This window comes from Sinocyclocheilus grahami, unplaced genomic scaffold (genome assembly GCF_001515645.1).
Source record: "Sinocyclocheilus grahami isolate Dianchi unplaced genomic scaffold, SAMN03320097.WGS_v1.1 scaffold323.1, whole genome shotgun sequence".
Taxonomy (NCBI): Eukaryota; Metazoa; Chordata; class Actinopteri; order Cypriniformes; family Cyprinidae; genus Sinocyclocheilus; species Sinocyclocheilus grahami.
The window spans coordinates 741,244-759,324 of NW_015505502.1; the positions used below are offsets into that span (position 1 = coordinate 741,244).

Genomic DNA, 18,081 nt, shown 5'->3' on the forward strand with positions numbered 1-18,081 from the left:
TTGGTTAGTTTTTTTTTTTTTCTTCACTCACGATCTAGTTTAAGGTGTAAGAGCTTTTAATTTGCACTTGGCTTCAAATTTCTTAATGTACATGAAATAAACTACTGAGTGACATTTTCTGATGGATCTGTTTCACTTCACATTCTGTAGTCCTGTTAAAGTACTGTATTAATCAATTATCTGTACTTGATAATTTATTCAGGTTTTGACATTATTTCAATTATTCCTAACTATGGTGGGTGTTTCTGTCAGATATTAAAAACACAAACAAGAAATGCTTCTATTGTGTATGTTTTGAGATCTCCATTAAAAACTTGTAAACTTTTGTATAATGCAATATAACAGATCAGCACCCATTTTTATAATGCTTTATAGTCTTTAAAGCTGTAATAGGTATGATTAAATAATGCATGTGTATAATAAGGCACTGATGTACCTTTACAATGCATTCTGTATGTACAGTGGTGTGAAAAAGTGTGGGCCCCCTTCCTGATTTCTTATTTTTTTGCGTGTTTGTCACACTTTAATGTTTCAGATCATCAAACAAATTTAAATATTAGTAAAAGATAACACAAGTGAACACAACATGCAGTTTTTAAATGAAGGTTTTTGTTATTAAAGGAAAACAAAATCCAAAACTACATGGCCCTGTGTGAAAAAGTGTTTGCCCCCTAAACCTAATAACTGGTTGGACCACCCTTAGCATCAACAACTGTAATCAAGCGTTTGCGATAACGTGCAATGAGTCTGTTACAGCGCTGTGGAGGAATTTTGGTCCACTCATCTATGCAGAATTGTTGTAATTCAGCCACATTGGAGGGTTTTCGAGCATGAACCACTTTTTTAAGGTCATACCACAGCATCTCAATAGGATTCAGGTCAGGACTTTGACTAGGCCACTCCAAAGTCTTCATTTTGTTTTTCTTCAGCCATGCAGAGGTGGACTTGCTGGTGTGTTTTGGATCATTGTCCTGCTGCAGAACCCAAGTTCGCTTCAGCTTGAGGTCACTCAGCTGCTTGAGGTCACGGGATGGCGGGAGATTATTCTTCAGGATTTTTTGGTAAACAGCAGAATTCATGGTTCCACTTACCACAGCACATCTTCCAGGTCCTGAAGCAGCAAAACAGCCCCAGACCATCACACTACCACCACCATACTTTACTGTTGGTATGATGTTCTAGTTTTTTCCCCCTTAATAATAAAAACCTTCATTTAAAAACTGCATGTTGTGTTTACTTGTGTTATCTTTGACTAATATTTAAATTAGTTTGATGATCTGAAACATTAAAGTGTGACAAACATGCAAAAAAAAAAAGAAATCAGGAAGGGGGCCAACACTTTTTCACACCACTGTATATACATGCTTCAAGTACAGTGTTACCACAACATTTTTGTGAAATTCAAATCAGTTGTTCCTTCAAAATGGGTTTTCATCTTAATTTACTTATAACAATCATTTAAAAAAATTAAGTTTCTTTATTGGCATATGGTTTGATGAAAAAAAAATTACATCCAAGGAAACTTTCAATGGTTCTTTATTGTCAAAAACGATCTTTAGATTATTAAAATGTTCTTCACACTAAGAAATAATCTGTTCTTTTAAGAACTTTTTCTCTGAAATGTTCTTTGAGGAATGCAAAACCACTGTGAACGCCTCTCTTTGGAACATTTGTTTTTAAGAGTGAAGTCGCATGTAATTAATAAATGCAAGTGTTTGAATGAACTGCAGTACTCTTGAAACCAGCACTTAAAGCTCTTTAATAATGTATTAATTAAATTAAAATGTTGCATTTATTGTTATTACATATTCGTCATAATTTTATACATGGGTGTGCTTTATAAAAAAATGTGTTTATAAAATATACATCTTTGGAAAATGTGTTTTAGAGGCTGTTGGTATCATGTTTTTACGAGCGATTACAATACCTGGCTTTAGGCACATGACCAAGGCATGAAATAAGAAATTTTGGTGGCTTGTTTTTGGATAATGGATAAGCTGACAATTTGATTTCATGGAAATATCGAGAGAGAGAGAGAGAGAGCAACCATATGTACTTTAAACTTACAAACATAAACACTGCCAGAAGAGACATTTGGGAGGATTGTAGGAAAGAAACAGTAGCTATTCGGCTTATTAGACGTCAGTGTAGCCTACATCAGACTGATTCTGGAACTGAAAAAAAAACACATCAAATTACTCACTAATGAAAAACCTACAGTGAACAGTTTAGCTCTAAACAAACTCCAGTAATCACACTATTCACATGAGAATCGTGAAAACACAAAAATAATTAAACAGTTGTATTCTTAATGAGAGGCAATTTATGCATTTTAAGACTCTGAAGGCCCCATAATGCTTTGCATTGTGTGTTAAAGCAGCACTTGGTTAAGCTCTTTCATGTTAAATTACATCAGACCTCAAGTATGTTTTAATTTCACAGTGTTCCTGCCTTGCAATGCCATCTCAATTTTCACTGAATCATTTTCATCATTTTTAAGTCATAGCATCACAGTCCAGTCCTTTGTGGCTTATGTAATTTTTCTGGCAAGAAGGAGCATTCAGAAGGCCTAGCTGGCTGTTGAAAGAGGCTTTGGAGGCACATTGTCTGGACCATAGTGTGCTGTTGGTGGTTTGACAATGTTTGGATCTCCATTGCTTGCTATGTTGATCTGATTGAACTTGCCCAGGTGTTTGATGATGTTGAAATTAGAGCGAGCCGTCTCCACAAAGCTGTTCTCCAGGAGCCACCTGTCAGACTCGCACTCAGGGTCCCCATGCCGCAGCATGTTTTCCAGAGACGTTTGGAGGTAACGGACCCCCGTTAAGACAGAGAGCTGTCAGAGAAGAAATTGATGCCTTAGTTTTCACCGATAGCAGCTGACACTCTAAAAAAAAAGTTAGTCCAACTGAAGTCACACTGAAGCTTCATGTCATTCTTTGTAAAGCAGTCATGTGCTTCACATAGGATGCTGAGGGATTGGAGTGACTGGTGCATAGAGCAGATTATAAAGTGAGTGTGCAATCCCATGATGGGATTATGCCATGCAACCAGAGCAGACAATGTGTTGCCCCTTGATTTTTATTAGTGTAGAGATTCTGGTACAACTGCTAAAACAATAACAATGTTTCAGACAAAATTTGGGCAGTATATTTTTTTTTCTGCCAGCAAAAGAACAAAAAATGGAAGTGTGTGTGTGTGTGTGTGTGTGTACTTAATTGTATCAGGAACACTCATTCGATTACTGTGTGTTCGCAAGAAGTATGTTAGTATGCTGAGTAGTTAAGGAACTAATTTACTATTATATGTAACATAATTTAAGACATACATTGGTCATATACCATTAACTGAATTTATAGGTTTCGTAAAATGGCAATGAATAGAGTACCCATTAAAAAGGGTATTACAATGCCAAAAAAATTGGAATTGCTAGGTAGATTCATTTGACGGCCGAATATGAGAGTATTGAATAGGATTGACTATATATTCAATATTTCCCTAGCTTATTGCCAAAGCAATAGACACAACCAACCTCAAAGAGCCAGATGATCAGAACTGTGAGGCCGATAGAATGCACGATGTTGGTGTAATAATCTAGCAGAGCCTGATGACATCCTCTTATCCACAGGTTGAGCTCCTCTGTCTGGTAGTCGTAATTATAGTGGGCGGAGTTTTTGGTGATTTGGTACTGAATGCACGGCTGAGGAGAATTGACGTTGCAGCAGCTGAAGAGAACTCCATCCATTAAGTATTTTCCTTCCACGTTGCTCCGTAGACGGCTAGTAAGAAAAAAAATGGAATTGTTAAATTGTGTAAATTCCATTGATAACAACGCGACTTTGTCTACATCAAAGTCTTTGTCTACATCTATTAAAGGGTTAGTTCACCCAAAAATGAAAAATCTGTCATTAATTACTCACCCTTGTGTTGTTCCAAACCCGTAAGACATTCGTTCATCTTCGGACAATCAATTTAAGATATTTTTGATTAAATATGAGGGCTCTCTGACCCTCCCATAGACAGCAAGGTAACTACCACATTCAAGGTCCAGAAAAGTACCAAGATGATCAACAAAGTAGTCCGTGTGACATCAGTGGTTCAACTGTAAAGTTACAAAGCTACGAGAATACTTTTTTGTGCAAAGAAAACAAAAATAACGACTTTATTCCACATTTTCATCTCTACTGCATCACTGGTGGACATGCGTTCACGACAGTATCATGATGTGAGCGTGTGGCGGCGCTGACCCAGATCCACCATAATAACTGGACTACTTTGTCGATCATCTTGGTACTTTTCTGGACCTTGAACGTGGTAGTTACCTTGCTGTCTATGGGAGGGTCAGAGAGCCCTCAGATTTCATCAAAAACATCTTAAAGGGTTAGTTCACCCAAAAATGGAAATTAGCCCATAAATTACTCACCCTCAAGTCATCCTAGGTGTATATGACTTTCTTCTTTCAGACGAATCCAGTCGGAGTTATATTAAAAATAGTCTTTGATCTTTCAAGCTGTTTAATGCCACTCAGTGGGTGTTGCATGCATCAGTCCAAAAGAAGTTAAATAAAAAGCGCCCATCCACGCAGCAAAGGAAAACCAGTCTCCTCTTGGCTTATATCGGAATCCTCCGACATTCTTCTTTACAAATCCTCGATTTTTACTTCCAATCAGTGACCATTGTTTTGTTTTGATCTTTTAACAAGCATTGAAACAGCTTGAAAGATCAAAGACAATTTTTTATATAACTCCGACTGGATTCGTCTGAAAGAAGAAAGTCATATACACCTAGGATGACATGAGGGCGAGTCATTTATGGGCTAATTTTCATTTTTGGGTGAACTAACCCTTTAAATTGTGTTCCGAAGATGAACGAAGGTCTTATGGGTTTCGAACAACACGAGGGTGAGTAATTAATGACAGAATTTTCATTTTTGGGTCAACTAAACCTTTAACTATTTAAATAATAATAACTGTTTAAACAACTTTTTTTTTCAGGCCCAACTTACTCTACCACTTCCCGTTGAGACATATACAAATATCGGTTGCTGACCCACTGGATCTGGAACCAGTCTCTGTAGCCCTCGTTCCCACAGCACTGGAACTGGATCTGCAACAGGTCCACAGTACCCTTCAGGAAGCAGCGGCCTGGTGTGTCCGTGTCCTTATAGTAACGCATAGCATCACGTAGCCCCAAAGTTATCGCTTCCTCCAGCTGTCCGTGCATGCTGTAGCACATCAAGGCACCCACGAGCACGCTCAGAGTGAAGAAAAATGTGCAAATGATGTATGGGAGCAATCACCAACTTCCAGCATAAGAACTTGTTGGTGTCCACGCAGTCATAGCAGATCTTTCCTCCCAAAAAGTTAATCACGCAGGCTATAAGTCCCATGGCAATTAGCATGTTTGGCACGGATTGGAGCTTTAGATCCTGCCGCTTGTTAATTTCAACTTTCAAAAAGATGCCCAAACTAAAGAGGATGATACCTGTTATAATGGATATCCATTTTAGTACCCACAAACCCTGGGCCAGTTTGTCTCTCTTGGTTTTGGTGAATTTTATTGGCAGCACAGCCATTTTACCAAAGTTTCAGAGAACCCTTGATATAATTGATCTTGTGGAAGTCTACTGGAGTTCCTAGTACAAAAATCAACTAAATTAGTAATTTTAGATGCAAGTCAATGAGGTGTATGGAAGATGACATGAATGGACTAATGCTTGATAGCTATTAGCCTCTTAAGCTAACTTAGTGAGTGTCAATCAATGGAAAGACCTTGAACCACAATTTCCACAAAGTATTCATGGGAGAGTATTGAATAGGATTGACTATATATTCAATATTTCCCTAGCTTATTGCCAAAGCAATAGACACAACCAACCTCAAAGAGCCAGATGATCAGAACTGTGAGGCCGAACATGATTGCATAATTTTATGAGTCTGATAAAAATAGAGGGATAGACTCTAAAAAAAAATTGGGATTAAATTAAAACAGTTAATTTATGTCTTACAGTAGATTTTTGGGTTAGCTTTTTACCTTTTTAATTTTTTAGCCATATTATGTTTCAAAAAAGCTAAGAATACTCCTCGAAATCTTAAAATAGCAGACGAAACCAAGTATGTTCACCTGAATGTACAGACATAGGGCTTGTCCTCCAGGCATGCTAAAGAGGATGATACCTGTCATAATGGATATCCATTTTAGTACCCACAAACCGTGGGCCAGTTTGTCTCTCTTGATTTTGGTGAATTTTATTGGCAGCACAGCCATTTTACCAAAGTTTCAGAGAACCCTTGATATAATTGATCTTGTGGAAGTCTACTGGAGTTCCTAGTACAAAAATCAACTAAATTAGTAATTTTAGAATCAAGTCAATGAGGTGTATGGAAGATGACATGAATGGACTAATGCTTGATAGCTATTAGCCTCTTAAGCTAACTTAGTGAGTGTCAATCAATGGAAAGACCTTGAACCACAATTTCCACAAAGTATTCATGGAGCTCATTCATTTAAAATGTGAGAAGAACTGGATATCAGTAAAAAAAAAATTGACCTTTAAAAAGGAGCTTTTGGTCAAATCTAAACCGTTTTATGTTTTTGTGGCTTCTCAGATCTGTCAAACTGTTTTGGGACGCCATGTGAGGTCGTTTGTAAACACAGTTGAAATGATTTACATTTTTGCAAATGTACATCTAAGAGGCAAAAAGAGAGATAACAATCCTTAGCAACAGCTGAGACAATGGGTGGCTATTGAGAAGAACATGATTGCATAATTTTATGAGTCTGATAAAAATAGAGGGATAGACTCTTGGGATTAAATTAAGACAGTTAATTTATGTCTTACAGTAGATTTTTGGGTTAGCTTTTTACCTTTTTAATTTTTTAGCCATATAATGTTTCAAAAAAGCTAAGAATACTCCTCGAAATCTTAATGGTTTGTTAGGATAGGACAATATCTGGCTGAGATAAAACTTTTTGAAAATGGGTGCAAAAAAATCTAAATATTGAGAAAATCGCCTTTAAAGTTGTCCAAATGAAGTTCTTAGCAATGCATATTACTAATCAAAATTAGGTTTTGATATATTTACAGTAGGAAATTTACAAAATATCTTCATGGAACATGATCTTTACTTAATATCCTAATGATTTTTGGCATAAAAGAAAAATCAATAAATATAACAAAGAGTGAAAAATGTAAGGGGGTCTGAATACTTTCCGTACCCACTGTATATTATAACATTATATAATGAGATGCATCATTTACAAATAATTTACATTCTCAGCTTTGGTTGCTCTCTTGTGGTTGGATGATAACTCTCTTTAACAAATCCTCTCCAGATAATGTACTTTGTCCTGGATGTGTCTAACTTCCTGCACTGTAAGGATGATCTCCTGCAGTCATTCTGCCATGTCTTCAGTATCCCATCTGCATTTTCCCAACAGATCTGTGGATTCTGGCTTCTAGATCACGGATTCGTAACAGTGAGATGTTTTCAAAACCATCACTCAAATTGTATGGTATCATATTACATTGGTCTAAACCCATTGAGCTCTGAACATTGTTATTCCCAGGACTCAATGAATGTCTTATTGAGCCCAAGAGCTTGTCCTCCAACACTGCCATGGCACCATTGTGCTGTTCTGAGGACCTTATTGAAGACAGGAGAGAATCGAGCAGCACTGAAGTATCTCTACAGCATCACACCAGTCACGGAGAGCATTCAAGACATCAAACTCTGTGTGGATGTGTTAATACACAACAAGTAAATCACAATGATTCTTAGGAACCTAAGTTCCTTTGGTGTTTTTGTAATTGTCGCACATTGGAGTCTACAGTTGTTATTATTATGGGTTATGCTTTTTGTTTTAGATGTATCTCTGAGGCCTGGGCACTGATTAGAGGACTCCAAACTAAAGATGTTCACCTGTTCAAACATTTCATTCATGTCTGTGAGAATCATGGGATTTGTAGTAATATGTTGGCCTCTCTGTGTAAGGTGATTCTAGATACTGTAATGATTTTCACCCTGCATGGGATAACTGGTAAACTCTGATTTTGGTAAATGATGGTATGAACAAATTTGTTCTTTGCCATCCATCTTTTTTTTGTGGCAGGGTTTGGCTCGTCTCCAGCTGATAGAAAGCCAAAATATGCAGTCCAATGAAGCACAGATACTGAAGCAAGAAACAGTAGGTCAACCACCAGTAAGAACTGAATCAGGTAAATTACAGCTGCTTTCATCTCAAATATACTGTGGCATGTTAGCTGAAATTATATAGTTCTCACATTCTATGTAAACTATGTGGTTTGACTGTGTGGGTTATGGACGTAAAGGACAAACTCCTCGTCCACTGTCTGCATTGCTGTACTGCATTGATGACCCACTGACTCCAGGAGATTTTGTCAAGATACTCAGGCAGTCTATTTCTGAAATATGTCCACTACCAAAGAAAAGAAGGTAAGAAACAGGCTCACCTTTTATGAACTTTTTTTTTTTTAACAAGTGTCTTATGCTCATTAAGGATGCATTTATTTGCTGTACAAAAATACAGTAAAAAAAAAACAGTAATGTTGTAAAATATTATTGCTTTTTAAATTAAGTTTTTTTTCCATTTTATATTTTAAGATATTTTCAAATGTAGTTTATTCCTGTGGTGAAAAAAAAATATATTATTATTATCATCATCAGTGTTTAATTATTATGCAGTGTTGCTGCTTAATATTTTTTATGGAAACTGATCAATTTTTTTCAGGACTGTTTGATTAATAGAAAGTAAAAAACTGAAATAGAATCCTCATGTGACTTTGTACTTTACTGTCACTGTAACAGTGTACTGTACTGTACTGTCATTGCTTAAAAAAAATTTTAACAGTTGTATACTGTTTGTAAAAGGTGATTTGATTTACTGTTATTTATTTTCTGCTTTTTAGGGTGCTGCTGCTGCTGCCAACGTACCTGGAGAATAGTGTGAATAGTGCACAACTCTCATCTCAGGCCTTATGTTATGTTGCTGCTAACAGCACATCAGTTGACATTCATTATAAGTTCAAGCAAAGAGCTGTTGAGGAAGAGTGTGAGGAAGACCTGCCTCTGCAGCCAGAGGTGCACTGACTCACAGATACAGCCATGTTAATTTACTGATTTAATGAATGCAACATCCATCCATCTATCCATCAAGCTAGTCATAATTTTTCTATCCTTCCATTCATACAGGAGGACATGAATGATTCACCAGTGTTCTCCTCTCCCACCACATCTCCTGACAGCATTGAGTCTGTTGGCTTCTTCAAATCTCCCTGCTCTTCACCACCGGCTGTCTGCTCTGAAGCCCCATCTGCACAGGAACCCATCCTCCTGAAGCAGAACTCTTCTGCTGTGCCTGAAGAAGAGGAAAGCCATGTCCCAGATGAGGACAAAACTCCTGCAGACATGTTCCCTGGCTGTCCCGATCTAACCCTCACTTTAGACGGCGCCACAGAGGTGCTATCCATCAACAGCCTGAGCAGGGAAAGTGTGGGTGAGATTGTTGACTGCTGAATCCAATTGTTCTTTAGAAGTGATTCTGTAATATGGAAGGCCGTTTCTGCCAAGGGATAAAATGTAAAAAGGTAACTGCCAGATGAGGACAAAACTCCTGCAGACATGTTCCCTGGCTGTCCCGATCTAACCCTCACTTTAGACGGCGCCACAGAGGCGCTATCCATCAACAGCCTGAGCAGGGAAAGTGTGGGTGAGATTGTTGACTGCTGAATCCAATTGTTCTTTAGAAGTGATTCTGTAATATGGAAGGCCGTTTCTGCCAAGGGATAAAATGTAAAAAGGTAACTGAGACACTTTATTTCATCATTCAGATTCAAAATCTGAATTATGAGATAGCCTAATAAACTCAGATATCTGACATTTTTTCTCACAATTCTCAGTTTTTTTTTCTCAGAAAAAAGTTTACATTACACAATTCTTATTTCTCAATTCTCAATTCTCTAAATTCCTAGTTTACATCTCGCAATTCTGACTTTTTTCTTACAATTTTGAGTGTACATCACGCAATTCAGACTTTGTTCCTCTAAATTCTTTTACATCATGCAATTCAGAAATTTTTTTCTCACAATTCTGAGTTTACATCAAGCAATTCTTATTTTTTTCACTAAATTATGAGTTTACATCTCTGTCTTTTTTCTTGCAATTTACATCTCACAATTCAGACTGTTCTCTTTCTGACTGTTTTTTTTTCTTTAAAAAATGATTTAAATCATGCCATTCTGATTTTTTTCCTCTAAATTCTGAGTATACAACATGCAATTCTGACTTTGTTCTTGCAATTCTCAGTTTAGATCATGCAGTTCTAACTTTTTTCTCTAAATTATGAGTTTGCATCTTTTAATTCAGAATTTTTTCTTGCAATTTACATCATGCAATTCTGACTTTTTTTCTTTAAATTATGAGTTTACATCTCGCAATTCTGTGTTTTTATTTCTGCCACATAATAAAAAAATTAAATTAATTGTGACTTTTGCAGTCTTTTCTCTCACAACTGTGCATTTATATCTCACAATTCCGATTTCTTGGAATTGCATTTATACAGTATCTTTCAGTTGCGACATCACTTTGCATCACTTGCAGTTAACATCTTGCAGTTCCAAGAATATATCTTGTGAGATAGAGAGAGAGACAGAACTGTGTGATATAAATTCAAGAATTGTGAGAAAAAAAGTCAGAATACTAAGTTTATATCTTAAAATTTTGACATTTTTCTCAGAATTGTGAGTACCTTTTTTATTTTTTATCTTGTGGTGGAAACAGTCTTCCATACTGTTATGATATGCTCCACATTAATAACACATCTTTTATAAAGTTATAGAGAAGATCTTCTCTAGTGTGATATCTGGAGTCATCTCACATGGGGGCGACGCAGTAGAAGCTCCACATGCAGAGAGGAGGTGAGCCACTATTCATCTGACATCAAACGCTCTGTTTTTATAGAACCTGAACAGATGGGTTTATAAACAAATATGAACATTAACTTTAATGAAATGCTAGTCACTGGCTATAAAAATGTGTCACATGAAAGTAAACACTAGGTCATTTTACATGATAGTTAAAATGGTCAGAATATCATGATAGACATTAATTTTTTCTGGGGGATTTCATGTTTCTATATTTGTGACCCTGGACCACAAAACCAGTCATGAGAACATTTTCGAAATTTAGATTTATACATCATCTGAAAGCTGAATAAATAATCTTTCTGTTGATGTATGGTTTGTTAGGATAGGACAATATTTGGCCGATATACAACTATTTGAAAATCTGGAATCTGAGGGTGCAAAAAAATCTGAATATTGAGAAAATCACGTTTAAAGTTGTCCAAATGAAGTTCTTAGCAATGCATATTACTAATCAGAAATTAAGTTTTGATATAATTTACTAAATATCTTCAAGGAACATGATCTTTACTTACTGTCTTAATGATTTTTGACATAAAAGAAAAATCTATAATTTTGACCCATACAATGTATTTTTGGCTATTGCTACAAATATACAAATATTAAGACTGGTTTTGTGCTCCAGGGTCACATTTGTCATTCAGATAATTTTGGAAAGATTTTGTCAGTTGTTTATGTTTTAAATTATAATTTTTTTTTATAGTATACTCAGGCTGAAGGGTTTACAAATGTTACTGTACAGTAAAATGATTCCACATTGATGTTGATGTGTTATTTTGCTGTTTTAGGCTCTTGAGCACACTTAACCTTCACCCTAACTGCTACAGTAATGAGGACAATCAGTCAGTGTGCTCAATTCCCGAGATCCCAGCGGAGAGTCATAACTTTTTATCACCCAGTCATGGTGAGTCAATAACATTTATGACTGGTAGCTTTCTAATCAGTTGAGTTTTTCCTCATAATTTAGAATCTAGTTAACTCGTCCCACATGACAGGTTAATCACAGAAGAGATGACATCTCAATTATTTCTCCTTTGACAGCAGTGAGATTAAATTGAGTGCAAATGGAGACTTTTTCTTAGGTCTCCAGAGATTGTTTCTCCTGTGAGAAAAGACCCCAGTAACCTCTTATGAATGGCCTATAGAGTTTCAGAGACGAACTCAACAATTTCACAAAACTCAAATATGCAATCGAAAGTCAGAGATTTTAATATGAATTTATATTTCCTCAAACACTTAACGTCTAAAAAAGAATCGCAAGATATGCGGTATAGTTTTATTTTTATTCTTTTTTTTTTCAGTGAAATATCTGAGACAAAGAAAAACTCTGCGATACTGTCTACTTGTCAAACAGACATGAGAAATATATTTATATATATAAACCTTGAAGTGCCTGCTTTTAAGTGTTTACGCTTTGCTTACAGTTTTTCTCGATTGCTAACACACAATTCTTGAAATAATTCACCATTTGCTCACAACTATAAACACAATCTCAAAACTGCACACCAACTTGTGCAAACTTCCAGGTCAAAATCAAATACTTTAGTCAAAAACATGTTCTCTTTTGTCAGACTCGAACTTTGGTCTCAGATGACACCCAAACCTGCCAAATACACAAACAATTTTCCTGCCTAGAGCACACTAGTGAGATCAGATCAAAACAATGTTACAAAAACCTCCTTTTGGGAAATAGAAATCCTTTTGCTAGTCAATGACTGTTACAGTATACGACATAAATAGAGGGATGCAGATACAGTAAAATTCAGCAATACTACTGTAAAGAGATCTTACAGTAAATGAAAAGCACTACAAGAGAAAAGTTCAAAGACCAAATAACTGAATATACAGTAAACACACATTGGAATATACTGTCAGTTACTTTACAGAAATAATGAATGAATAAATAAATAATTACTGTAAATAAATTCATTCATTCATTCATTTATTCATTCATTCAGCATCCTCTGCCAATTTGCATTACAGTATTGGTAGTATCCTTATTTGTTATAGTAGTTTCTAAGTCTTCTGACAACAGTCGTCTCTCAGTTCTGCACAAATACAGTACATACTTGGCTACAAATAAATCCAACAGTAATGAGTTTGAGGCTGTATAACATGTGCTAGAGTATTTACTGTACATAGAATAATGTCAGCTCTCTCATTTGAAGTACTGCTGCTATGTACTGTAATTATATTGTATGTGTATTGTGTAAGCAGTATTGAAACCTTGTAGATGAGCCTGTAGGCTAACTTCCCTCATGGTCAGTCCATGCAGAAGAACATGGTCAACTACAGTAGTTTGTATTTCAGCAGGAACAAATGACCTTTGACCTCATCCCCTTCATTTTTATTTCCCCCTCCTATTCCTCTTTGTTTCCCACTACCAGGATTCATTTTCCAAAACTCATAATCACTTGTGCTCCTGTGCATATCATCCAAAGATTCTGTCTGGTGTGTCATCAGTTTTGCTACTTAATGTTCACACATGGATAAATGTGCGCTGTTTGAGTTCATTTTTTGATGCTTGAGTTAATTATATTGTGTGTTTGTGTTTTCTGAATTAAACATGGTTAAACCTGTGAAAAATGATGGCGTTTTTGTGTAGATTTTTGCAGAAAACACTGAGCAAATTGGAACATGTGTGTAAACAGGTGAAATGCGTTAAATGTTTTGAGAAATGTGTCTTTGTTTCGAGAACTGTATGAATGGTTTGGAAAATTGAGCTAAATGAATCAGTTATAGTGTGTTAGCAATCGAGAAAAACTGTAGCTGTGTCTCATTTAGAAGGCTGTGTTTAAATGTGCGCTGTTTGAGTTCATTTTTTGATGCTTGAGTTAATTATATTGTGTGTTTGTGTTTTCTGAATGAGAACATGGTTAAACCTGTGATGCATATACGAAGTGTCCTCAACCTAGAATTAAACGAGACGGCCTTCGTAGGACAGGCGGAAAAGGAAACAGGAGTATCACGTTGCAATGCTAACACATTTAGAGCATCGTTGCGCTCTCACACTAATTAAATGAAGGAAAATTATTTCTAAATTTGGAAAGTAATTTGAAAAAAAAAAGCTTTTACTTGTTTTATTTTGTTCAATGTTTGAGGCCCTGTAGCGTACGTACAGCAGACATCTGTTAGAGAAAAAAAGGGAGGAGGATATTAAAAACAAAGTTTAGGCCATTTAAGGTAAGTTGTAAACACCACATCTGCGCTTGTGTGCACATCTGCTGGCGCCGGCATTTTTCAAATTAACAACAGTTGTTTACGGCGACGCAAAGAATTGTGGGTTATCTGTAGCAGCGAAGGATACACCTCATGCATCCTCCGAATTCCTGTGAAAGAAGGTCGCATTCGAAGTGTCCTACTTGCTTTTCTGAAATGAGACAGCCTTGATGACGTATGCAGCCTTGAAATGCGACCTCCGGAGGGCGCAGCCTTCTAAATGAGACACAGCTTGTATTTGACATTTAATGCATTATATAAGTCACTTTGGAATATAAATCATAGCACGTTTCAGAGGATAAAAAACGCAAGTTGCAGTCCGGAAAATATGGTATAGCAAATTATTTTGCGGACCCCCTGGCTTTGCGTCACGGACCCCAGTTTGAAAACCCCTGGTTTAGAAGTGCCTCATTGAGCATGTGGGATGACATTGATCACTATATATATATATTTTTCTCCCCACAGAGAAGCTTACTTACAATAAAACTGTGGATGATGCTGTTAGCATTAAGCCCAAGAATCTGTCTGAGACTGAAGAGTGGATCTTTTCACCCAGTGAGCCAAAAACAGTGTTTGTTCGCCTGCGGGATCCTAAAGCGTCAAGAACCTGCAGCTTTCTGGAGCTGAAGCCGTTAAGGGTGAGTGACATCTTAATGACCACACACCGTAAAAAAAATAAAATAATAATAATAAAAAAATTATACAAATATTACAGCATCAATAATGCAATTTTGATCAGGATTATAAAATATATTTATTTATTTATTATGTACACCAGTTTTTATTTATTTTATTCATTTACAGTATTATTTATTATATTAAAATATTCTAAAAGAATAACATTTCAATTCAGAAAAATATCTCTCATCTATCTGTCTGTCTGTTTACCTATCTATTTACACACTTAGTGTAAATAAATAATACTTGCTGTATCTAAACAGATGGATACACCAAAAATCGTTTTGCCTCTGTTAACAAAGTCTTTGACTGTTCTTTGTCTTTTGGTCTTGTGTCAAGCGGCCGTTGTCTCCCTCACGGGTGGAGGAATGCCAGGAAGACTTCTGCCGTGACCCTGAGGATGCCGTAGACCAGCCAGAAATCCTCACTTCCTGCGCCCTCACGGATACCATGCACAACCTCCCGGCTCATCTCCAACATGCTGACCTCTTAGCAGATGATCGAGAACCCTACCAGGCCTGTTCCTTAAGTGCCCTTAAAAGCTCCATCGTGGATATGGACCTCAGCCTCATCCATCTCTCCCAGCGATCCCGTCAGCTCCAGAATCCTATTGGCTCCCAATCCACCCAGCAGCTCAGTCTCTCTCAGCAGTCCAGACACCGGTCCTCCAGTGAGTCCAGAATCACCAGCACAAAAGAAGCAGTGTGTTTCCGGACCACCTCAGACTGGGTGGGTCACTGTAAGCTAGGCAGCTGGTGGAAACAGGCGCTGGAAACTCGACGGGCTTCAACCGGGCTGCTTCCTGCTTTAGAGCAAGTTTCTCCTGTCACACGAGGTATAATTGTACTGTGGCCTAAAAATTATAAACTTTAAAGAATGAAGTATCTACTTTTATTTACTTTAAAGAATGATAGCTCATCATTAGCTCACACACACACACACACACACACACACAAATTCAAGCAAAACATTTTACAAAAAGTTTGTTTGTTTGTTTTAGATAATTAAACATTGCATATGCTTTTTAAAAAAATTGATAAAAAGTATTTAGACACATTTAGTTGCCAAATTTTAGGGGAACATTCAAAGTTATTGTGATGAACAAGTGCCACAAAAAATAAAATGAAGGAAACAATTATCAATGTAATAAAATATTTTTTTATATATGTATATATAAATGAACAGTTAATAGATTTATGTAAAGCTATTCATATAATTAACATTTAAAAAAGTAGGTAAATGTAACAATCAATAAACAATGGTTGCCATTGGTTGTCCGACTTTCCAATTTTTTAATTCAACTGACAAAAGTATTAATAAAAGGAACTGACTGATGCTTAAAAAAAAGTCATATAAAAGTTGCATTTAAACTTAATATATAATAATTAATCATTATTAATGCAACATCTTTTTTTTCATTTAACTAACATTTTAAATAATAAATAAACACTTGAATATTTTTATTTGATTTTATCATTTGAATGTTTTTAAAAATTATTTATTCATTTAATTGAATACATGTATGAATGTAAATGTAATTTACATTTACTGTTTAGATGTATGAATGAATGTTTAAATGTATGAATTAATGTAATTTTTAAATTGATTCCTCCTTTTATTTGTAAGTGGTACTCCTTGTCCTTGATATTCTCTGATCCATGGGTATAAATCAAACCACTGATTTAATAACCAATCCTCTTAGCTTCCTCTACAGAAAAACGGACATCCCCTGTCCCACGACGTCCCCAACCTCATGGGCTTGGAAGCTTCTTAGATCCTCCATCCTGCCCAAGAGTGGAAAAACGAGAGGTCAAACAAGTATGATACGCTCACTTGCCTCTCATTTGTATAACAGGCATTTCATTGAATTTACAGAATACATCCCAGACTTCTGACCACACAGTGGCAGTACAACACCAGGAAAGGGAGCTGATTTTTGCATTGCAGGTGTGCATTGCATAATCATTTCAGCCCCATCAATTGATTTCTAAAAGCCGCCCCTTGTAATTTAGACTGCTAAAAATGCACACATGGAGGCTTTTCATATAAACTTAGTCTAAATGGTTTGCCTCTATACAGTGACAGTTGGTGAGAGTTTTACCAATCAGTTTCACAATCTCATTTTATGAAACTTAATGGGCGATGATGCATAATTAATATTCCATGCTCTATGGTTATGATGCAACTTCCAACATGCTCTCAGGTTCTGTCAAAGTCGATATATTATTCTATATAATCTGTCCACAAAGCAGCTTTTTTGATACAGTATATCACTTATCAGTATTTCAGTGACCATACAATGATTCCATCATTAATCGTGGCCAAGCCAGCACTTGTAACGGATTTATTCATGGACAGTGATAATTACTATTCTAGGAACATGTACATGTACAATATGAACCTTTTTCTTCCAACTGGACCATTTCCTGTTGTGATAAATGAGAATGCTGAAAAACTTCCTTCATAGATATTGATTCTCTCATTCTATCCACATACACTCAGAGGAAATTAAGAGAAACAGGATAACAGCCATATTTTATTTTATGCTATTTTATGCCTTTTTTGTGTTCAGGCAGTGAAAGATGAATTAACAGGCCGGAGAGGATCTCTTAAAGTGACCATTAATCAGATTGATCATGGACCAACTTCACATCAAGGCCATCGAGGAAAAATGAGGAAACAAATCAAACGAGCTTAAAAGAAAAAAAACAAAATGCTGTTTGCATATGTAGGGGACAGAGTGAGTGTTGTAACATGGTGAGTTGTAATAATCAGTTTAACATATTACACATTAATTAAAGGGGTGAAATCATTGTCATACGTAAATATTTAGTTGATCAAAATATCACAATAAAGTCATGTACAAAACTTAAACTGATGGGAAAAAAATGTATGCTTGCATAATAGACAACCACATCTTATTATATATCTATATATATATAATATTACAATTATAAATGTTAAAATTACAAATATTTTGAGCATATTTTTAATGATGCATCTGCTATTCAGTGCTTTTTTTATGCACAAGGTATTTGAAAACTAAAGAATGTCATGTTTTTGCTATTATTATTTATAAAACACTATATAATATGATTTCTTCTTGTCCTGTCCAATGATCTAACACAATATCGGCTATGTTATAATACACCTGCTGTATATTTAATGACAGCGCCTGCTTTACAGAAGGCGTCATCGTAACCAACCGTTTAAAATTTGCACTCATTGCTTCAAAGGACTTT

General features: G+C 36.0%; 1 protein-coding gene and 1 pseudogene across 2 annotated transcripts; one reads left to right on the forward strand and one right to left on the reverse strand.

Annotated features, from left to right (window-relative positions):
• Window positions 1-2,076: 2,076 nt before the first annotated feature.
• On the reverse strand, window positions 2,077-5,792 carry LOC107602272 (photoreceptor outer segment membrane glycoprotein 2-like; annotated as a pseudogene).
• A 1,532-nt stretch (window positions 5,793-7,324) lies between these two features.
• Window positions 7,325-17,762, forward strand: LOC107602273 (uncharacterized). Of its 2 annotated transcripts, none has more exons than XR_001611017.1 (13): window positions 7,325-7,479; window positions 7,570-7,760; window positions 7,868-7,994; window positions 8,113-8,218; window positions 8,333-8,456; window positions 8,930-9,101; window positions 9,213-9,516; window positions 10,852-10,936; window positions 11,731-11,846; window positions 14,627-14,799; window positions 15,179-15,674; window positions 16,542-16,786; window positions 17,412-17,486. XR_001611017.1 is itself a non-coding variant. In XM_016294736.1 (13 exons), the coding sequence occupies exons 1-13, from the start codon at window positions 7,339-7,341 to the stop codon at window positions 17,535-17,537; spliced, it is 2,277 nt and encodes a 758-aa protein (XP_016150222.1). In that variant the 5' UTR covers window positions 7,325-7,338; the 3' UTR covers window positions 17,538-17,762. The 2 variants fall into 2 exon arrangements, 1 of the variants encoding a protein (XP_016150222.1); XM_016294736.1 differs by having other exon boundaries at window positions 16,542-16,657; window positions 17,412-17,762.
• The last annotated feature ends 319 nt before the right edge of the window (window positions 17,763-18,081 follow it).